Source organism: Manacus vitellinus, unplaced genomic scaffold, assembly GCF_001715985.3.
Source record: "Manacus vitellinus isolate BGI_N305 unplaced genomic scaffold, ASM171598v3 scaffold_61_pilon, whole genome shotgun sequence".
NCBI lineage: Eukaryota > Metazoa > Chordata > Aves > Passeriformes > Pipridae > Manacus > Manacus vitellinus.
Genome location: NW_021940696.1, coordinates 668,735 through 692,637, shown reverse-complemented (window position 1 = coordinate 692,637; position 23,903 = coordinate 668,735). Strand labels below are relative to the sequence as shown.

Below are 23,903 nucleotides of genomic sequence, written 5' to 3'. Positions count from 1 at the left end.
CAGCCTCTGAGCAGGAAAATGAATGATGTAACTGGGGCATGGATGGGCTCAGTTCAGATGGAGGGGACACACAGAGCCTGGGTCCTTCCAGCTGAATCCCCTCTCTCATGATGGAAACTGGGAGGAATAGAAGGAAAGAAAAAGCCAACAGTGAAATATCCCTTGAAATATTCTCCCAGCTGACAGCAATTGCTGCCTCAGGGATTTCTCAGCTCAGAGATTATATAAATGTTTCCAACAGCCCTTGATGGACTTACCTGTCACTGAGGCCCTCAGTTGCTGTTCTAACCCCTACAGACTTCTGGCAGGTGCAATATCTCATGGTGATGAGCTCCACCACTCAAAAATGTACCTCATTTTGTTCATTTTGATAATTGGGTTTGATGTCGTTTTATGAGAAACAGAGAACAGTCATCCACTATTCATCTTGTCCCCAGCACTCCTGGTTTTATAGAGCTCCATTGTGTTCTTCCTCAGTCATCTCTGTGTTCCAGGAAAGCGCCCCTTGATTTAATTATCCTTTAGATGGAAACTATCCTGTATCCATTCTAGGTCCCTTCTGTCTTTCTAGAGCTGGACTAATCAAAAGCAAACAGTAGTCAAATTAAAAGTGCATCATCAACGTATTCAGAGCTGCAAAGGTATTTTCAAAGTCATTCTCCATCTCTTCCATTCTCTGTCCCCAAATTCCCTGATGTATTTTTCACCTCTGACTGCTATCAAATACTGATCCAGTGTTTTCATGTTGTATCTCCTTTTGGTTTTTCCTTCTGCCTTTCCCTTTCGCCCTTCCCTGTCCTGTCTCAGATATGTATCACATACATATACTTATATATATTTATAAATATATATTTATATATTTAAATTTTTATATAAAAATATATTTATATATATGTGTATATATATGTGTGTATATATATACACACATATATACACACATACACACATATATATATATGAGATAGAGATATATATATATATACATAAGAATCACAGAATGGTTTGGGTTGGAAAGGACTTTAAAGACCTCCCTGGGACACCTTCTACTAAACCAGGTTACTCCAAGCCCCATCCAACCTGGCCTTGAACACTTCCAGGGATGGGAAATCCACGTCTTCTCTGGGCAACCTGTGCCAGGGTCTCACCAATCTCACAGGGAAGATTTTCTTCCTAATATCTAATCTAAACCTACTCTCTAGATGTGGCAGGTACAACCCCTTCATCCCTGAGATTGTCCTGCCCTGACTTGCTTTTATCACAAATTCTTGCATGTGGGAAAGATTATCCTTGTGAAATTGCAAAAAAAGTCTTTGAGAAATAACCACGAGCGGATAAATTTCAGGTGTTTCTTTCTCCCTCCCTCCCTCCCTTCCTCAGCCCCTACAGCCCTTGTTTTAAAAATCAGACACAGCAACAATTCACAGCAACATTTTAGACAGGTTTGTGCATGTATTTGGTACAAACAAACAAAAATATGTGCATTCTGTTCCATAGAGCTTACACCGATCTGACAGAACTCGGAACACAAAACAGAAATACTCTGGCTAATAAATACGTCTGGGGATGAAAAATAAAAATCTATACATAAAAAATTCCAATGTCTGCTAAAGAAAATGTACACTTATATACACGCTGTAAACAATAGTAATGCAACCCAACTGCAGTCCAGCTCAGGCTGACAGGGACCTTCCTTCCCTCGTGGACTCAGGGGAGTCCAGTGACACCAAAACTCATCAACAACTAGTTCCTTGAAGCAGCAAGGTCTGACAACGCAATAGTGACATGGAGCCAGTGCAATGAGGTGAGATCTGCTGCAAAAGCAAGGTGCAGGTGCTTTGGGGAACGGCCTGTGTGGCAAACTTGGAGAAACAGGGCCATTCCCTCAGCTGGTCACACCCTTGTGGGTCCAGAGAAATCCGTGGGATCAGACCGAATTTACCTCCTGAAGGTCTGAGCCCGTGTTTCCAAACTTGGGAGAGTTTGGAAAAGTAAGGGATTCAAAGAGAAACGCTCACTTTTACAGACCTGGGTCATATTTTACATGACATTGTTGTTCCTCCCCCTGCCAGCAATGATAGCCCTGTCTGCTCCCAGCAAATCCCTCCAGGAGCAGCCTCAGAGTCCAGTCCTGGCACTGCTTCTGCTGCAAGAGGCCAAATGAAAGAGAGGGTTCTGGCTTAGGTGAGAAACAAGTATTTTGCCTGAATGCAGCACAGCAGAGCTCAAAGCTTCCCTACAGCACCGTCTAGGGCATCTCTTGGGGCCAGATGAAACTCAGTAAGTAACTGAGCCAGAGTTTGGGCATTTACATGTGTGTTCATGTGTGCTTAAATATTTATCCTTGTTTTCTCCCTTGTAGGTGTGTAAAGAATTGGGATGGAGAGGCAGCAAACCTCCAGACTAATCTTTCTTTCCCTTCTGGGGAAGAAATTCCCTTTCTGGGGAAATGCTTTCAAGGGGCTGGAGGCTGTAAATGTAAATGTTTCAAAACTGGAGGAAAAAAAAAAAAGGAGTAGATAAAAAAGTCAGGGAGAAGTGTAAGCAATAATACCAACTCATTTATGGGAATGCTTGCCAACATTTACTGAATCTTCATTTATAGGAGGATGTTGGCCCCTTTGTAGGAGAATGCCTTGTATTTTGGAGATGATCCATGTATATAAATACAGTAAAGTGTGTACATGTATCTCTCTGGTCATGGATGCACTCATGGACTGCCCCCTCCCTGGTCCCTTCTTTGCTACATCTCCAGTGCCTCCCATCAAGATCTCCAAAGCTCCCTGGAAACCAGTGGCACCTGCAGTCCTTACAATGCAAAATGACTTTTCATGTCACCCCATCATCACTGCAGGGTCTCACTTCCCCGAAAAGCCAAAGATATAGGGGGAAAAAAAAGATGTATTTCCCCACAAAAATTCCCACGGGGTGTTGGGTCCCTGCTTTTGTGGGGTTGAACCTCCCCAGCTGGAACCTCTGGGTGGTTTTGCAGATGCTGGAGAACATGATGAGTCTGAGTTCAGTGTAAATGCAATGCTGCTCCATGTGCCTTGGTGGGGTTTGCTGCTGGGAGGAAAATATTTGGACAAAATCTCCTGATATTTGTGCAATAATTGGTCCAGTTTGGAGTCCTGCATCAAGTAAAGGGTACTAAGGGTTGTTGAGATGGGGCCAGCTCCAGATACCTTGTCTCAATATGCACTGCTCAAAAGACTAAAAAATAAAAAACTCCAGCTTTCTCTCTCTTTTGTTTTACTTTGAAGCAAATAAACAGCAGAAAGAAAGGTGACATTCTCTCTAATGTGCCGAGGAGCCTTTCATCTTCCTTTGGCAGCCACCCTTGATCAGCTGCATGTGCTGTAGGCACATTCATGAAAGACTCCTCATGGGTTGGGGGGACAGTGCTGATGTGGATGAGCTTCCACCCAGGAACACATTCATTGCCATGTTTCCACCTTCTGACTTCACATTCCTGTTCTTTAGTCACCTGGCTTGAGCTGCTGCAGCTCAGATCCAGACTTCACCTCCATCACCTACGTGTCTCCTGCCCACGCCTTAACCTGATGATCGTCATCTGAAGTTTGATAAAACCAGCCTGAATTTTGAAACCAGTGCCTGCAACACAGGGCCAAGTAGAGTTTGGGTGACCACTTTCTGAGTCACCTGGCCGAGGTGGGCCTGTCATGGCCCCAACTCCCTGAGTTTCCCGGAGGAGACCGTGGTGCCCTCCTGAGGGGTGCTCACACTCTGGGGCTGTGAGCAGGGAAAACCAACCCTTACTGTCGTTGCTTTTGACCACGTTAGCGGACACACCCAAGGCAAAACCAAAGGTTTGATGTATCAGGTTTTTGGGAAGTCCCTTGGGAGAAGAGTCAGGAGCGTGACCCTGACTGGGGAGGAGATCCATCTGCACATCAGTTCCATTTTAGCTTTGACTCAATGGGCAGTGGAAATGCAAACTTCCAAACTCAGCCATCCCACCTTTCCTGAGCCACAGAGCAGGATGGTTGAGGACTTGCATCACAGAATCATTATGGTTGGAGAAGACCTCTTGGATCATCGAGTCCAACCACTAACCATGTTCACTACATGGCACATGTCACCAGGTGCCACATCCACACATATTTGGACACTTCCAGGGGGGGTGACTCCACCACTTCTCTGTTCCAATGCCTGACCACCCTTTCAGCGAAGAAATTTTTCCTAATATCCAACCTAAACTTCCCCTGGCACACCTTGAGGCCATTTCCTCTCGTCCTGAGTGAATACCCCGGGATGTATTTTTATCCCGTGTTTTTTTCAGAGAAACAACTAGAGCAAGAAGGGGACAGAAAAGGTTGGGGATGACTGACACCAAAAGGAGCCGGTTACTCTCTGTATCACAGATGGATGAGCACTAAAGCAAGGTGGATTGCAAGTGTTTCACTGGAAAGTGAAATGGGAAATGCTTCACAGGCTGGAATTAGAGGAGAGAGACCTGCACACCCTGTGTAGACATCTGGTCTCCTCCTCCAGCCTAAAACCAGGTTATGTGGAAGGGGCAAAGCTGTGGTCACTGCAGAGATGATGGCTGAGAGCCAGGATCCCCCCACCCTGCTTGGAAATACCCCAGTCTGCTCAACCTCCAGAGCCAAGGGCTTGGCTGGAGGTCCTGTCCAGCCCTGCAGACCTACAAGCTCCCAACCCATCATCTAAAGGGTCAGCTGCAAGCTGCTGCTTGGCAGTGTCCTTCCTGGATGGAAACATGATCACATGTACTAAGGCAGGGTTGGCATCTTTTGGGGTTTGATCTTTCCATCAGATTTCACGGTGGTGTTTTTAAGGCAAAGGAGACATCCTGGTTTCCCTTAATTGCACAGCTTCTTCCAAAGTCAAAGACAACCATCCCCTGGAGGGAGACAGTTCTTCTCCTAAGGCCATATCCACCCCACATCTTCCCCTCCTGCTGAGGCTTGCTAAAATGGGATATGCCATTGGCTCTTATTTGAGGAACCCATAATCCCACAGAAGGGGCTGAGCGCCACGTGGGGGATTTTTGGATAACCTTTGGGCAACTGCATTTTATACCTGATTGCTGCTTCCAGTCTGCCTGACAGACCCACAGGTGGTATCCCTCCACATTTCTGCTGGATACCTCTAAAGAAACCATCGACAGCTGTTCCAGAGGGTTCAAATATCTGTTTCTCTCAGCCCACAGCAGTCTGTTAAGTCATGAGTTTGATAGTCAATGGTTTCCGTGAAATCGTGAGGGATCCCAATAGAGACAGACTCCACCTCTGTTTTGTAGGTGGCTGTCACCCCCCCTTTGCTGGAGCCACCCCGGATTTTGTTAGAAAGGCTGTTCATCTTCTCCTTCAGCTGGGTGGACGCTGGTTTCTGGAAAGGAGTGAGCATCTTCCAGCCCTTGAAGCTGAGCGTTCGCCTCTTACTGGCTCTCTCCTGGAAGGAGGAGTTAAATATGAAGGAGCTGTTCAGGGTGTTAATCCTGGGCCTCAGGTCTGTCTCAGAGTCCTGCACCGAGCTGTTGGCAGAGGCCCCTCTCCAGTGGTGGTCGTAGACTCTCCAGATGGGCCGTCTCCTGCGGTGGCACTGGCACTTGAGCAGCCGGATGAACGCGCGCTTGAACTCCTTGCTGGAGCAGGGGTAGATGATGGGGTTCACGCAGCTGTTGAAGTACCCCAGCCAGAAGATGATCTTGAAGACAATTTCGGAGGGCTTCAGAGACGGGAAGAAAGAACCTTGGGAGAGATTAAAAGAAACGTGGTTTAGAGGAAGAGGAGGGGGATGGGAGCACGGGGGAGCGAGGACGGTGGTCAGTCCAACCTGGGAGAGGTAGAGACGTGTAGAAAAGACTGAAGGTGTGATGGGTGGAGAGACACTGGAACACATTTTCTCAGAGAAGCTGTGGCTGCCCCATCCCTGGAAGTGTTCAAGGCCAGGTTGGCCAGGGCTTGGAGCAGCCTGGGCTAGTGGAAGGTGTCCCTGCCCATGGCCAGGAATTGGAACTGGATGACTTTTAAGGTCTCTTCCAACCCAACCCATTATGTGATTCTACAATTCTGCTATTAGGTCCTTGACTTGAAATGCCATTACCACCAGAGGGAAGATCTAGCCTGTGCAGGATTGGAAGGCATCAACCCTTCAGTGATGATGATCACAGAATCCCAGAATATGCTGAGCTGGAAGGGACCCACAAGGATCATCGAGTCCAACTCTAAGCCCTGCACAGGACATCCCCAAGAGTCACACCCTGTGCCTGAGAGTGTGATGGATAATAGTGTATTTTTGGCAGGACTCTCCTAGCCCCCACTGCAGAAGTTCTCCCAGCAGCTGAACCAGCACCCCCAGATCAGCTGTGAGTCATTGTGCAAACACACACAGCTCACAGGGAGGCTGGGCTGTCATTTTGGGGAACAGCTTCAGTGTCGTGGTTTGTCAACACAAGGCAGCCAGGCCCTGTCCTATTCCACGTCAGACAGGAAAAACTGTTTGGTCTGCATGGATCAGTTCTTGGTGCCTGCCTCTTCCTACATATTTCACTTCCCCTGCAGCCTAAAAGTGTGGATACAGCCCTGTCCCCTGCGCTGAGAGAAGAGCAACACCCCTTCAACTCTGCTGCTCAGGCATTTTGGATCATCAGTGTCACACACCCTCTCTTCAAATTTTCAGTCATGCTAAGGTGGCTCAGATAATATCCACTGCCACAAAGCCTGTCCCTCCCACTTGAAAACTCTTTTGTCCACCCAACCCCTATTAAGTTTTTGTGGAGTTTCCCTGTGGTTTTCCTGGTGAAAAAGCTGGAGATTTTTTTACGGAGCCAGAAGATGTCACTGTTGCTCCCGCGTGGCCTCAACACTTAGCATTCCCCCCTCAGATCTGAAATAACTTTCTGAGTCAGCCTTAATTTCTTTTAATTTTAGCTCTGGATGACAAATTGTGCCATGTGACCGAGCATTAATTTGTATTTTAGTAAATAACATTAACTCCGGATATCATTATTATTTTCCCCGAGCTAAAAAGCCTGGTGTCAAAACAGTAAAACAGGTGCCAGGAGCCAGAAATTCGTGACTGGTGCTGCATTAAAGCTCCCCAGGCTGTTTTGCTGGAGGAAAACCATCATCCAGGAAACTCAAGAGTGCTGGTTCCAGTAAAACTTCCTTACACCCATCCCTAAAAAGTGGAGAAATTACAGCCAGACTTAACATTAGGTATGTGGGCTATTCCATCATGGGGACATGAGAGGAGACAGACAGATCCCAGCGTTTTATGATGGTTGGGCAGGGAAAGCACAGATGTGGCCATGCAGCTTAACCATCTGCTGAAGGCCAATCCAAGCCAGGTTGGAGTCCATGCTGGCTGTCAATATGTGCTGAAGGAGGCACTGAAAAAGGACAGGAAGCAGGAATGACATCTCTGTGCTGGGAATACCCAGGGGCTTCATGGAAATCAATGGCATTTGCAGCTTAACATGCAGCTGCTGGTGGTGTAGTCAGTGGGTTTGAACGGAGCAATAATCACAGAGCCACAGAATGGTGTGGGTTGGAAGGGACATTAAAGATCATCTCATTCCAATCCCCTGTCTTGGGCAGGGACACCTTCCACTATCCCCACTTGCTCCAAGCCCTGTCCAACCTGGCCTTGGACACTTCCAGGGATGGGGCAGCCACAACTTCTCTGGGCAACCTGTGCCAGGGCCTCCCCACCCTCACAGGGAAGAATTTCTTCCCAATATCCCATCTAACCCTGCCCTATGGCAGTCTGAACCCCCTTGTCCTGTACTACATGCTCTAGTAAATAGTCTCTCTCCCCCTTTCCCGCCATCTCCCTTACACCAGGGTTAGCTTTTGTGGAGGCAATGACCCCACCTTGGTTGGTTTGGATTAAAGGAGTTTGTTCTTTCGGGGAGAGTGGTGAGATTTATGAGTTGGCTCTATGCTGCTTGAATCACCACATCTGATTCTAACCCCAGCAGAAACTGCCTCCTGAGTGACAGCCAGGGGCTTCTAAACCCCCCAGGGGTGCTGGGACCAGCCCCCCTTTGCACTGCATGAAGCATCTCCTCCATTTTCCATCTGACCATGGCTTTGAACCATCCCCCACTCTCACCCTGCCCCCATCCCACCACTGTGGACCCTCAGGAACCATTGATGCTTCAGGCAATGTGTTTCAGCCATGGCTTTCCAAGAACAGCATCAATCCCTCTCCTCAGTCTCAGGTCTTGGCAACAGTGGATGGGTTTGTTTTCCTGCCCAGACCCACACCCTATCCATTCCCTACGAAGACAGGCTGACAGAGGTGGGGCTGTTCAGCCTGGAGAAGAGAAGACCTTAGAGCTCCTTCCAGTGCCTAAAGGGGCTCCAGGAGAGCTGGAGAGGGACTTTGGATAAAGGCCTGGACAAAGGGAAATGGCTTCATACTGTCAGAAGGCAGGGTTGGATGGGATATTGGGGAGAAATTCTTCCCTGTGGGGGTGCTGAGGCCCTGGCACAGGTTGCCCAGAGAAACTGTGGCTGCCCCTGGATCCCTGGAAGCATCCAAGGCCAGGTTGGATGAGGCTTGGAGCAACTTGGGATAGTGGAAGGTGTCCCTGCCTGTGGCAGGGGGTTGGAACTAGGTGATCTTTAAGCCCCTTCCAACCGAAACAGTTCTATAATTCCATGATGTTTTGATTCCACCTGGGGACCAGCCTCTACCCAGAGCCCTGATCTCTCTGCAAGGTAATCCCTGGCTCTCAGCCCTTCAACATCACATTGTCCCAACTTGATCCTGCCATAGCTCCGTGTGTTTGGGAGCAAGGCAGGTGAAGGACTTCACTAAAGAGGTAATCCTGCTCATTCCCTTGTCATGGAGAGGTTTCATGCCTCAGTTTCCCCACCGGAGAAAGGGGCTAATTTCCCTGAACTCTTTCACAGTGTTGCTGTGAACCCTGTTAGCAGCACACTGGGTTCTCAGAGGAGCTGCAGCTTTATGCAGCACTTTTTTTAGCTTCAAGAGAGAGGAAAAGAAAACAAAAAGCTATGGTAACAAAGCAAATAAAAGAAGGGTCTCTTTTAAAATTCAACTAGTAATTACTGCTTGAGCCAGGCAACTTAAGAGATTGGTGCTTGCTTAAACAGCCTGTTGGTTTGTTAAAATAACAACTTATATCCAGAGTTTAGCGGTTCATTGCACAATTCAGTCTCTGTACTACGTGCTTTGTCTTTTGCATCCAGATACAAAACACAAATTGAAAAGAAAGAGAAGCCATGAATCCTCTGAATTTCAACTTTGGCCGGTTTTTCACTCGCTAGAACCTCGTGTACATCTGAAGACAAGGGGCTCATTACCATCCTCATTGCCATGCAAATAAGCCCTTGCAAGGGACGTGTCCTGAGTGCAGCCACAGTTTCCCCCATTTCTTTGCACTGGGATGAACAGAACTAGGCAGGGAGTCCCCAGAATAGCTCCTTGGCTGGAAATTTTGTACGTGCTGGAGCATCAGGCTCTTCTGATGGGCTGTGAGGTCTTACTTAGAGAGTGAGTAAAGAATGGAAGAAGTTAAGTCTTGCTTTCATGTACGTGAATATGCAACAACACTTCGAGAGAGGGAGCATTTTTGGGCTGGGGTTTGTAACAGTTACTATACAGGAGCATAAATGCTAGAATGTGTGGAGGGCAGTATTGAGTGGTGGACACTTGAAGAGCTCAGGAAACACAGAAAGATGTGTCCAAGGTCCAGAAATAGAAAACAGGAGTAAAAGATCAGGAACAGCAACACAGAGTGATGCACCAGCACTTTAACCTGACATCTCAGTGTAAGAGAATAGGGCAGTACCAAAGAACAGGAATAACAATACTTGTAGGACCTGTGGCACAGTAAAACAGTAAAACATGTTCTTGTTTCAAAGAGGATTTCTTCCTATTCAGTCAAAATCAGCCCTCTGGGCACCTCTCCTGGGCATCCAGCTCCACACTTCCTGGCAAAGCTTGGTGTCCTTTCCAAAGGAGGAGGCTGTGACACCCACCTTGGGGACATCCACCCTTTGGATGGTGTTGGTGTGGAGGGCACTGACACCACCCACAGTATTTGTGCTGGGATCCAGCACCCCCCTGCCATGCTGGAGCATCTGGGACCCCAGAGCCCTCACAGGGAGAGGACAATGAAGACCTGGCTTGTTCCTGAACAGGGCTGCTGCTTTTGGGGGTAGTGTTCCCAGCAGGGAAGCCTCTATCCAACCCAACCAAATCCACGTGTGAAAAACACAGAGACAGCCTGGGGAGTAGGGGCAGACCTCTGAGGTGCCCTTTCTTTACCCTGGCTGCCTGCCCAGTGATTCTCCCTCTCCTGGTGGATGGAGGATCCTGGTTGTACTTCAGTGCAGGATGCTCCAGGTAGGGTGGGACGCAGAGCCTCATCCTCTCTATTTTCCACTGCCTTGTTGAGAAGGCTCCATGTCAGCTTGTGGAGATCCTGAAGAGGACTTTATCTTCTTCTAATAAACAAAACCTTCTAATAATAATGCTGGGTCCGTTTGAGGACTTTATCCCTTTCATCATTTTATAAAAGGTCATTTTGCATCTTGGCAGAATCTGAATCCTAGTGATAGAGCTGGGTCTGAGCAAGGGTTGAAGATCCTGTTGCAACCCTAAATAATTGTCATCAGGACTATCAAGAAATTAAGAAGGCTGCAGTGAGCTCAGGGAAAACCTGTTTGCACCATGCAAAGTGACTGAAGTCACAAGCTAAACACGATCTGAAGATTAAATTTCATTTTTTTTTGGTGGTTTAAAATTTGAGGCAATGAAGTATGTGCTCATACTTTTTTTTTTCCTAGTTATTCCTGGTCACCCTGCTCATATTTGGGAAAGAGGCAGCCAGGTATAAATGTCTGGAGGCACAGGCATGCTCCCCAATGCTGTGACATTGTGTAACGGGTGACTGGTGAATGCAATTTCTCCTCCATTTATCCAAACACATATCCCACTTTTTTTGGGTTGTTTGAGCTAGCACAATCTCATAATCTTTTCTTGCCTGCACTTCTCCACCCTGCCCTCCCCATGACTCACTCGAAGGTGATATCACTGGATTGTTTGGAGAGTTGCTGGTCCCAGAGTTCAGTGCTTAAAAAATAAAGCAAAACAAGAAAAAAGACAAATGCACGAACGAAAATGGAGCCAGTCCAATCTAAATTCTGGCCCTGGCTCCCAGTACACAGCCAGAATCTGTGAGCAGGCTTGCTTTCTGCTGCAGTTGGCAAGGGCATCTTTGTTTTAAAAGGTCCCTACTTTACAGCATGTCCTGAAGAGTCCATGGCACAGAAACACTGCAGACGTGAGAGCAGGTGGGAAAAACACAGTGACAAAGTCATGCCCCAGTGCTGTCCCACCATGAACTTGGAATTGCAAGGACCAGAAGGGCTGTTCACACTGACAAGGGTGTTGCTGTTGCTTGGTCTGGACTTTGTGTCAGAGATGGGCTTGGAAAATAATAAAAAAAAGATCTGCCAAGTTGCCAACCAATCTGTTCTTGAGTCAGAAAGCTGCAGAAATCCATATATAGGATTAGCACTGTGGTGGGGACAGGTGTCTCATTGCTCAAGTTTCTCCTGAATGTGGCCTCAAATGACTTAGGAGGGGGTTAAGGACTCCCTCGGGGTGCATCAGAGGAGCAAGTCAAGAGAATAGGAAAGAGTATAGGACAATCCTTGACACAGGAGGTACTGTAGCTGCTGAAGCTCACTGTGGGCTCTCCTGGCCAAAGAAAGAGTCAAAAAATCACAGAATCATGGAATGGTTTGGGTTGGAAGGGACCTTCAAGATCGTCTAGTCCAACCTATCTGCCATGGGCAGGGACACCTTCCACTAGGCCAGGGTGCTCCAAGCCCCATCCAACCTGGCCTTGAACACTTCCAGGGATGGGGCATCTACCACCTTCCTGGGCAACCTGTGTCAGTGTTTTACCACCCTCACTGTAATAAACTTCTTCCTTATATGTGATCCAAACTGATACTCCATCTCTTCCCTCTTTTTCTCTCACAAAGCAAATTAATTAAATCTATTCCAAAGTAATCACTAACTGCCCCTTTCTGCTCATTACACAGCCTGCCTCTCTCCTTGCCAGATCCTTCCCAGGCCCCTGTGGTGGCTAATCCCTTTGATGCAGGTCCAAGCTATGGGAGAGCAGGCTGGATACCAGCGAGGATTTCTGTGCGTGACTGGGAGCCTCAGATTCCTACCAGTCTTTCCCAGCCTGCTCCTCCACCCTCTATCAACCACCTCCACTGGGTATTTGCAGGCGTATCAGGGTCCTTAGAGGGTTAACACCTCCTTGCAGCTGGTGGCGTGCCTTGGAGTGATGAGGGAGTTCACTGCCCTCCCAGGATGGATCCAAGAGCTGCTTGGCGCAGGGAGGAGGACAGCGTGTCCACGGCGGCTCCGGCGTTTTCCCTGGAGGACGATGGCGTTGGGATATCGGGTGGAATTCCTCAGGCCTGTGAGCCTTCCAGCCGACCCCATAAACAATGTCACAGATAAGCAGCAGCTTTCCAGTGAAAGCCCCGATGAGCTGCCTGTGTGTCTCTCTGCGCGTAGGCACTGCCTGCCTGCTCCAATTCCGCACTCTGAGCTGGCCCAGAAGAAAAGCAGGGAGAAGCCACCACTCCTCTGGTCATTGCTGACCCTCTAGACTGTCCCAGATTGTCCCAGGCCATGGCTGGAGAGCCCCTGGCCATGCCAGAGCCCATGGTGGGGTGTGCACATCTGGCGTGTGGGGTCCTCAGGGAGTGGGTGATAAGACTGTGGTGTGGTGGGGGTCAGGGAAGCTTGGTTTAATCTGGGGTGTTTGCAAAGGCAGGAGAGATCAGCCTGAGGGGTGTCAAGGCCTCTGAAAAACATCAGCACTCTCAAGCAGGATCTCAAAGCTGAGGTCTGAGCGTGTTTTGCCTGTCTGTAAGAGAAGAATAATGCAGCAGAGCCTTGTTCTGATCATTTGCTGGTCTAATCCATGGCCCCCAAACCTATCCCCCAACCTCTAGGAGTGTGGTCCTAGTGATGCCTACAAAGCTTTCCCCTAAGCTGCAGCACATCAGTAGGACTTTGACTGAAATTGCCCTTCACTCCCCTCAAAGCTCACATTGGAGCTTTTCTCAGGGCAATCCTGGGAATCTGGACCACTGGTGGGAGCCGTTGCTGTGAGGATGTTTCTGAGGCATCAAATTTCCTGAAAACTGCGGTCTCTTATGTGAATCACCCAACTGAACTTAAGTATCTGAGCAGGTCCTTGGGCTCAGTGGTTCAGATGACAGATCTTGTGGTGAGAATGGAGTGATCCATCTCGTCCTAAGTGTAACCCTGTCCTGGGCAGATGGATCACATCATGTTTCAGATGATCCTGGTTCATGGGCAACCACATCACGGCAACCCAAGGTTACACCTGAATACCTGATGGATTTGACCCTTAGAGAATCTGGGTGTCTGATCCTCTCTGAGAAGCTGCCAAAGCTTCCCGTGCATTAGTTTCTTTCCTGTGCAGGACAGGACTTTCACCAGTGCAGGGTGACAGTGAAGAGCCTCACAGACAGATCTGCTCTATTACCTGACAGAAACCTCACGGGTAATTTCGAGGCTTGGATTGCACACAGTGCTAATTTGCTTACCATGGTCCAGCCAGACCCCTCCAGATAAATGTGGTCCAGGGAACACTTCACTCCAGAGACCACCCTCAAAAGAACATGAAGACTTGAATGTGCAGCCCCCCCCAGCGCTGTCCCAGCAGGGTCTGCACCCTTAACAACCTCCATATGCCCCTGTGCCACATCACAGGGCATGAAATGCAAAGCATCTGCTTCAGACTGCAGATCCACTCTGGTGGGCTCCCACAAACAACACCCCCAGCTCTCCCAGAGATTCACAACTCCACAAGAGAGTAACTATGTGGTAGGACCACGGGGGCACTGCATGGGGCACGAGACAGGCTTTGGGCAAGATCCTATAAAGTACTTAGGCTGCTCTGGTCTGCTCTACAGCCCTCGTTCTGGGGGGCTGTGACCATAAACTGGCTTTCCCCCCCCATTTTCTTATTTTTTTAACAGCATAGTTGACGTCTAGTAATTAGCTTGATTCCTGAGCAAAGTGTAGCTAAACTTGTCATTTGTTGGATAGCATTGGGAATGTGCTGATGTGACTTAATTGTGGACAGGTGAGGGGGCTCAAAGAAGGTTCAATCACAGAATCATAGAATGGTTTGCTTTGGAAGGGACCTTAAACATCATCCAGTCCCACCCCCTGCCATGGGCCACTAGACCAGGTTGCTCCAAGCTCCATCCAACCTGGTCTTGGACACTTCCAGGGATCCAGGGGCAGCCACAGCTTCTCTGGGCAACCTATGCCAGGGCCTCACCATCCTCACAGGGAAGAGTTTTTCCTGATATCCAATCTAAACCTACTCCCTGTCAGTTTGAAGCCATTCCCCCTTGTCCTGTCACTCCAGGCTCTTGTAAATAGTCTCTATCCATCTTCCTTGTTGGCTCCCTTCAGGTACTGGAAGGCCAAAATTAGGTCACCCCAAAGCCTTCTCTTGTCCAGGCTGAACAATCCCCATTCCATTATGTGCCATCTTTCTTGGGAGGGCACTGACCCCTCATTTGGGGACTCACAGCTGAAAGCAGCAGCAGCAAATTCCCAGAAGGTCATTTCATTCACTGCATTCTGCATCCAAGGACCCGGATGTCCCATGCACAAAACTTCCTTGCCCTGAATGGAATATACAACCTTCCATCTTTCGTGAGAGATCTCTAAAGAAGAAAGTCATGCTTAAAATAGAGGAATAACTAAGAAATTCTGGCCTGATGCTGCAAAGGGGTTGATACCACAGTCTGCAAGGGGGAACTGTACCAGCAGCACACAGTGGTGTGAGAAGTGCATATTGTCTGCCTGGATTTCTCCAAGGCTTTCCACATGGTTTCCCACAGTCTGCTGGAGAAACTGATGTGCCATGGTCTGGACAAGTGGTCTGTGCAGTGGGTGAGGAAATGGCTGACAAGGCACCTCCTGTCAGGGAGTGGCAGCAATTTGCTCCTTCCCAAACTGGCAACCTGCTACCAGTGGGATCCATACTGGGCCCAACGCTGTTTAATGCCTTCATAAGTCACCTGGATGCTGGGATCAAGTGCATCCTGATGAAGTTTCCTGATGTTACCCACAGGAGTGTGGAAGTGGACGCTTCAGAAGCGAGGTCCACCCTGCAGGAAGACCTGCACCAACATGGGCATCACCAGCAGAGAGAAAGAAGTCGTAGTCACACTCTGCTGAGGCCACACCTGGAACACTGTGTTCAGTTTTGGTCCCCACTATGCAAAAAAAGATGTGGAAAGGCTGGAGCGGGTCCAGAAAGGGGCCACAGAGATGATCCAAGCACTGGGAAGCCACCATGTGAGGAAAGGCTGATAACTGAGTTTACTGAGCCTTGAGAAAAGAAGGCTGAGGGGAGGCTGTAGCACCATGCAGCTACAAAGAAGTTGTGACTCCCTTTTCACATGGAAAGATGAGGGGCAGTGGGTACAACTCACCCCTGGGGATGTTCCTACTGCATACAATTTTTCACCACGACAACAACGAGCCACTGGAATGATCTCCCCAGGGAGGTGGTGGATTCCCCAGTGTTTGGCACTGTTAGGATTCAGCTGGACAGGGTGCTGGAACATCTTGTCTGGACTGTGCTTTTGCCAGGAAAGGTTGGACCAGACGATCCCTGAGGTCCATTCCAACCTGGTGTTCTGTGATTCTATGAGTTTTTCCTGCTTCTTGATTTTCAACAGGAGTTCTGTGGACTCTACTCAGGCAGGACTAGGCAGAGGAAAGGGAAAGAGATTTTGAAACAAAACCTAGGCTTGGATACTGCAAACCAAGCTCACTCTATAATAAATCTTTTAAATGGGTAAGGCAATGCCTTCATGAGAGAATCACAGAATGGTTTGGGTTGGAAGGGACCTGGAAGACCATCAAATCCCTGTTATGGGCAGGGACCCCTTCCACTAGACTGCACAGAGGGCCTGATGGCCCCAAGCTTGGTGTTAGACATTGTCCTGTCCATGCCCTCAAACCAAGCTGTCCATTAACTGACCTCAACACTCCCCTGCCCTGGAACAACCTTTTTAGCTGCTTGGTTCCTCTCCAAGAAGGGCTGGGCAGCAGATTCAGGACACAGGCGGTGCTGAATAGAGCAGGGTCAGCAGGAAGATGGTCTTCGAAATTAGTCACAAAATTAAAGAGAAGACAAAGATGTAGGATTTTTAAATCTGACTTTTAGTATGGGCTCCCTTAAAGGTGATATTTTTTTGCATTGTTTCCTATGCTTGGGAAAGATAAATGTGTATCCAGCTGCCTGTTCCTTAATGATTCACAAATAATAGCCTGGCTGCAGCCCCCAAGGGGACTTGAAAACAAATCTTAGAATCATGAGACTCAGCAAAAGGACATAAATAAAATGAGGAAAAAAAAAAAAAAAAAAAAAAAAAAAAGTAAGGATTGACCAGTCTGAAAATCCAAAGGGAGACATCAGGAAGGTCCTTATTTACCAGATGCAAATGAAGAAAAAAATAGTCTCCTGAGAGAAGGAAAAAATCAGGGTAACCAATTCACATGTCAAGAGCCCTTGTGTTGCTGTCTGAGCAGAAAGGAGGCTGGAATCCATGTGCTGATGTGAGAGACCACAGCGAGACTCCTGCCTGGATGGCTCAACAGAGGAAACACGCTTGGGGCAGCCTTTAAAAAGAAAATTTCCATCTGGTTCAGGATGTGAATGGGCACAATGGCCTTGTGGGGTTGCTAGGTTCCCTCCAGGGCAATGCTAAGCTTGTCGTGCCGCTCAGAGAGGAGCATTCCCGTGGCTCTCCATTCTCCAAACGGGAGCATCCCGTGCTGCGTCCGAGGCTGGGGGTCCCTGCTCTGCACGAGGCACCTCAATCACTAGCACAGTCAGGGTGATCAGCCCTCAGGGAAGGGGAGCATTTATGGGTGAGCTGAATAACACCGTCTCAGCCGGTGTAAGCCATAAGTAGGATGTCTCCTGGGCAAAAATCCAGCCATAGGCATTGATTTTACACAGGTAGATAGTGATAGGACAAAGGGGAAATGTTTTTGATCCAAAAAAAGGAGAGACTTAGATCAGTTACTGGGAAGAAGTTCTTCACTCAGAGGGTGGTGAGGCTCTGGAACCAGTCGCCCAGAGAAGCTTTGGGTGTCCCATCCCTGGAAGTGTTCAAGGGACAGGTTGGACAGGGAGCAACCTGGTCTAGTGGAAGGTGTCCCTGCTCATGGCAGGGGATTGGACTAGATGGTTTTTAAGGTCCCTTCCAATCCAAACCATTTTGTGATTCTATGGAAAACTGTTAATCCTCATAATTTTTTGCTGCCTGGCTCCCATACTCTCTGGTTGTCCATGAACCATTTACCAGGCCTTCATGGACTATCAAGATCTGGCAACCACAGTTTGAGAACTGCTGTTCTAGACTACTTCTTGCATTTGTTGACAGTGGCACTTTGTGGTGAGCCCTCCAGCTGCCTTCTGCTGTGCAACTCCTTTAACAACTTCCCTAAACCTTCCTTTGCAAGGAACTGCTGTTCTTCAGTGACTGCTGCAAACAGAAGCCTGGCTTCCACTCACCTCCAAGATAAAATGTCCCTTTCCTATCAAGCTGCCTCTTCCACTCTGGTCAGAATCATTGGAAATGCACATTTTTTTCCAAGCAAAGGAGTAAGCTTGAGGAATCCTGTAGAAAAGGAATGGTGGGGAATGATTCTCAAGCAATCCATCCAAGTCTTGGAAAAACCACTGTGTTTGCTGGGTCGGACCCAAGACTACTCTTTGTTTTTCCAACTCAGAAGTTCTTTTCTCTGCGCTTGGTTTTCTAAGAATGTGAACTCACCCGCCCTGTCCTGTTTACAAGCTCGTAAATATGTAGATCAGATCTGGCTGCAGGGTAGGCCTTGGAAGGGCTGAATCCTGCTGGGAACACATGGCATTTCATGTACAGCAAGGCCAGATCTGAGCTGGACAGAGGAAAAAGGCAATTTTTCATTGGGCCCAACTCAACTCAGGAAAAAAAATCCTTACTCAGAACGTGATCCCAGACCTCGATTTACAGCTCAGGGTGAGCAGAACTCACCTTGGGCGGGTGAGTGTTGCCAGGACCCGAACACAGGTGACACCACTGAGCTGGAAAGATGCCACAGTGGAAGGTTTACTGACTGGTGGCTGATTGCTGGGAATTCTGGTGGCTCCCAGCCTGGAGAACCTTCCAGCGGCGGGATGTCAGCGTTTGGAAAGCACATTATCAGGGGGAAGTGTGGGAGCTTCCTCAGCACATTTCCACCGTGCCAGTCCCGAGGACATTCTGTTTATCTCAGGGCTGGGCAGACAGCACGTCACTGGCCACGGAGCCTGGCACTGCAGCCTGTGCCCCCCTCCCAGGCCTGCTGGCACCCAGGGATCCTGACCAGCATCCTCCAGAGAGCTGCACCGCCGGACACGGGCGCTGTGGCGTCACGGAGGAAAGGGTGGGGGAGAAAGGATGGGGGGGAGGTTGATATTTTCAGCTCTGGTGAAAAACTGTGACCGGTTTCGCAGGCTCAGGAGGGGCTATTCGAGACCAGCCAACCAGCTTCTGATTTCTTTTCAGGCTCAGAGGGGAAAATCCTCCAACGCCTGCCCTGTTTCCGCACTCAGCTCCAAGGCACAGCCTTTTTGGCTTCAGCTTGCATGGAAAAATCCACAGTTTCTCATCGGTCGCCTTCTCTTTCTTTATATTTTTTTTTCCGCGTCAAGGAGGGAAACTTTTTAAAAAAAAAAAAAAATTGTATTTCCGTCTTCTCCCCCAACCTGGAAATATTCAGGGGAGATAGCAGAGAGTTGGTCTGTCTCGGCCCAGCCACTTTTCAGCTGATATGAAGCTCTAAAAACATTGCACTTCAAAAAGAGACATTTTCCCCCCCTCTCAGAAAACAATGGGTCAGTGGAAGAGGGCTCCAAAAATATAACAGGAATGGTGAGATAACAACATCCTCATCACTCCCAACAGTTCCTGAAGCCCTTAACTCGAAGGGATGAGGTCCCCTGTTCAATGCTGCACTGGTTGCCTGTGCAGGATCCCTATTACTCAGTCCTTTCCACCATGTCCACACGGAGGGTCATGTCATCTGTCTGATGTGAGTAGCAGTACACAGAGTCATAGAATCATGGAATGGTTTGGGTTGGAAGGGACCTTAAAGACCATCTAGTTCCAAGCCCCCTGCCATGAGCAGGGATGCCACCCACTAGATCAGGTTGCTCTTATCTGCAGTGATGTACTTAAGCCATGACTCTTTGGGTACAGCAAACAGGGACAGGACAAGGGACCAGATTTCACCTGAGGGGCACCCAGGCTGTTAGCAGGGACCCTGGGATGGCTTTGGCCTGCACAGGGTGCAGTGGGTAGCAGAGCTGATGGATGTACCTGCATGGAGATGCCTCTTTGGGAGGGTTTGGCTATGGTAATTTGAAGTATATGGCTAAAAATTTGACCCTTTTGGTCAAAGGTTGGAGCTGATGATCTTGGAGGTCTTCTCCAATCTAAATGAATCCGTTAATGATGACGGGGTGACCAAACCTAATCACGTGCAATGATATCAAGACCTGACAGAGAGAAGGGATGACAAGCCCAGAAAACCCAGATTACCAACGTTTTGTGTTACCTGAGCAATCCACCTGGATGTCATGGCTGAACAGAAAGTAAAACAAGACAAGAGGCAAAAACTGACTGCCTGGTTGTCTTATCCAGGCCTGGTTGTCTCACCTGGGCCTGGGACAAGCACAAAGACAACGCTGGAAGGAACAAGAAATGTAGCAGCAGACCAATCACCATATCATGGTGGGTTTGTTTAAGCTTTACAGCCATGTGGAGTTCTAAGGAGACATTTCAGGAGAGAGAATGCAAAACCCATGCTGTGTTGCCTGGTTTAAATGCCTGCACAGGGCAATGAGGTCTCTGCTGAGGAGAGATGAATGTCTCAAAGTGCCTCATTATGGTGATGAGGCTCATTCTCCACTGACATGCTTCCTGCACCATCTCAGCCCTACCTCTAGTTCTTTTTTAATCTCCGAACCTGAAGGGAAAAGATGAAGATTTGCATTCAGTTTTGATGGCAACCTGAGTACCTCCCAGGAGATATCTGTCTGCCTTTCGCCTTTTCATGAGATAAACAAGCCTCTTTGCCTCCTGTGCTCTTCATTCACTGCTCAGAACTAATATACATGGGATATGGAGTGCACTCCCTGCCTTGATATGGGCTTCACTCTTAATTAGCTTTTGGATATGCTAATTTTGCATATTTAGTTCTCACTGCAGGGAAGTGACCTTAAGAGGACCTTCCCCTCCTCCTTGGGAAACTGCTGCTTTTGTGGACACCCTCTATCAAGAAAAGAATCATCCCAGGAAATTATTGTCTTCTCTTCTTCCGTCATCACCAAGTAGTTTCTGATTTGCCACCTCCCTCTTAGGGCACTTTGATGGCTTCTCATGTTGGGGAGACAAAAAACCATTCCATATATAGCTTGGTTTGCCTGTGCCCTTCCACCAGCAGTGCTGTCTAAAGGGAGACAGTCTGGGGGTCCAACGAGGGGCTCGTAGGGAGTTCCCAGGATGTCTTGGTCAGCAGGTCTTCCAGCAGAGTTGTTCAGTCTTATCTCTGTGCAATGAATTTATGGCTGGGTAAGGAGGCTCCACACTTGCTGTGAGGCAGGACTGAGCTTGCCTTCAATGCAGATCCCCTACAAATTGCCTCCAGATATTCAAAAGAGTAAACTTCCCTGGCAAGTCAGACCATCTGTCTCATAAAACACCAATGATATGCTTCTTCAATACCATCAACTTACTTGTAATTAAAGACAAGTATCTTCTGCTACTGGGTGAAGCTAAGCCATGTCATGATCCCTGACATAAAGGTCATGGCACAGATTTTAAAGGTAGTTACACACTGAACTCTCATTAAAGTCATGGGCATTGAGCATGACAATATCTTCTGAACACGAGGGTCACCAGTATCAATCCCAGTATTGCATTTATTGGCAACAATGTCAGTTCTGGATCAGTATTTTTGTGCTCACCCTGAACAGTAGCACGTGGGAATATTGTGGTGAAATGGTTCCTTGGAGGAATATTTTTCCTTCCAGGAACAAGTTGATGACTTTCTCTTACAGTCACCTTCCTCACTGAATGACTCTCAAGGCTGTTGGCAAAAAGACATGTATAATCCACCTAGGAACAACGTGTCATAGAAAATTAACAACAATAACGCATGCTCAGATCATAAAAAAGCCAAGAACGGGAACAGATGAACCAGACCAAGAAGATTGAAAAATGTAGGTTGCTCATGTGGAAAATCATGTCCCTTTTGAGTGCCCACAGTGCAGAAAAGAAGTCAAGGAGACAGAAAATGCTCTAAGGAGCTCTGCAAGACAACATGAAGGTCTGGAAAAATCAACTTAGATGTGAGATTAAAGGATCTTGATCTATTTGCATTATCCAGGAGAGAATGAAGCAATTTGCTCATGCATTGTAGTGAAATACAGGGGAAGCTGCTTCTGACAGCAAACACATCTTTAATCTAGCCAAGAATGGGGGAAAATTTAAAGGCTTGAAGTTATAGTGGCATAAATTTACTCTGGAAAGAAAGCAGTCATCTGTGATAGCAAGGATATAAAACAACTGAGAAAAGCATAACTAGAAGCACGGGCTCTCCATTATTTGCAGTCCTGAGTTAATGCTGAGTGTCTCTCTAAGAAAAAAAACCTGTTTTTGAGTAATGGGGGAGTTCAAGAAATCCTTAAGGAGGCGCCTGGGGTTGCAGGTGTCTGTAAATCACAGTGGATCCTCGGAGAAGTTCCTTCTGGGCTTGCAAACTCCTCTCCAAAATGCAGTAGGTCTTGAATGCAGAAGAGTTGTAAAAATTATCCTGGGTCTTAAAACACGATAAGGGCCAGAACTATTTAAAAATCATTTTGCCTGCTCCGGAAACTGCTTTAATTAGGAAAGGCAGTGACCTTTATTCCCTGCTGTAAGTTCTTTCCCCGCGTTCGACACAAGTGTGTCTACATTTCTACGCATTTGATCGCAATTAGAGGGACTGACAACGATTCAAACATCTGTGTCAAGGGGTTTAATTTGAGAATAATGAAGGTTTTGCTTGTTGGGGATCATGTCAACATTTAATTAATTACAGTGAACTACAGTGCTGATATTTGAGAGCGCTCAGTCTCTCTGCACCCTCACACGCAGAGCTAATATCCTTCGGTGCGTCAGTAATTACCCAGAGCAAACAAAGCTGGAAAGAAATAAGCACCACAGAGGGTTTCCTGGGCCCTGACTCTCAAAGCAAGCTGACACAGATGCCAAGGTCTTCAAGGACCTTGTGGATGCCATGAGCAGAGCCCTGAGCCAGCTGTGAAGAGTCATTCAGGTCCCAGTAGCATTAAAGCTGCATTTTTTTTTGTGCTGCTGAGGAAATCAGTCCGTGACATTGAGGGTAGATTAGATAGCAGGAAAGAATTCTTCCCTGTGAGGGTGGTGAGTCACAGGCAGGGGTTGCCCAGAGAAGCTGTGGCTGCCCCTGGATCCCTGGAAGTGTCCAAGGCCAGGCTGGATGGGACTTGAAGCAACCTGGGCTAGTGGAAGGTGTCCCTGCCCATGTCAGGGGGTTGGAACTAGATGATCTTTAAGGTCCCTTCCCACCCAAACCATTCTATGATGATTCTATGACATGCTAAAGCTGCTTTGCAGCTCTGGGCACAGCTGGTGGGGGCAGCCTGGGGTGTCCTTGTGCTGTTTGGTGTCTAACTGCTAATACTGCCTTGTATTTGTGGGGCACACAGCCCACCTGGGAGTGGTTCTAAGGACCCCTAAGGGAGCTGTAACAGCAGATGTTTCGATGCAAGACCCCATGAAAAAGACCTATTCTAATAACATACCTTTTTCCTGATCTATGAGCTTTCCCTGTCAGTCCAGCAGAATATGCATAACCAAGATCAAGAGAAGTAAAAACCCTTGAAAAACTAAAATGGCTTATTATAAATAAATATCTCCCTTCTCCTTCTAACACCTCATGCTTTCTTCTGGGAAGACTTTCTGAAGATCCTCATCAAAATATTCCCTGTTCCCTGTCAGCCAAGCAAATGGCATCTGCTGCCAGTGCCTCTCTTCTGTCCTTTCATCCCTGTGGTGATGCCTCACTCTCGCAGGGACAGGTGCCAAAGGACACACACTTGTCCCTGGCCATGCCCAAATGAGGAAAATCAATCCCAGGGCAGCCCTGCCTGCAAGCACTTGGCAAACTCTGCTGGTTGCTCAGTGGCACCGGAGTCCCACAATTATCAGCACAAGGAGCTGGGAGGTTTTTCATCCCAGTGCTCCCATCACCTGGCATTGCTCCTTCTCCTGCTGGTGGGTAGGTGACTCCCTTGTTTCTCCATTCCCTCCAGAAGGTTTCTCTCCCTAAGGTGTTTCCACCTTATTTCCTTTTTGCTCAGCTTTCCTGTTTTCCCTCAAGGAGGTTATCTCAGCCCCATGAATATAAGCCAGAGAGAAAGCAAGGAAACTGCCCTCAAATGTCTCTCAGGGTGACAGACCATGACCCTTCCATGCCTAGACATGTAGATCCATGCAAAGGGACATTGTCACTGTGGCCTTTTTCACCTTCAGCCAAATCCTTTGACTCCAGGTGTCAGATACCCTGACATGGGCTTTCTCATAAAGAAGTTCTCAAATCCCATGACCGTAGCACAGAAGCATCTGGGATATTATTTTATCCCACCTGCAGGTGTGATTTCAGTGATCACCACCTTGTTTCTGTCCTTGAGGGGCTCCCTTCCCTCCTGCTGGCCCAGAGGGGATGGGCTG

General features: G+C 48.0%; 1 protein-coding gene across 1 annotated transcript in view; it reads right to left on the bottom strand.

The window, feature by feature from the left end:
* Window positions 1-2,561: 2,561 nt before the first annotated feature.
* The window catches only part of ADRA1D (adrenoceptor alpha 1D), a 44,229-nt gene continuing 22,887 nt past the window's right edge, over window positions 2,562-23,903 (bottom strand). The window contains exon 2 of the mRNA XM_008934627.3: window positions 2,562-5,735. Coding sequence (XP_008932875.1) covers window positions 5,167-5,735 — 569 coding nt within the window. The 3' untranslated portion in view covers window positions 2,562-5,166. The remainder of the gene's footprint in view (window positions 5,736-23,903) is intronic.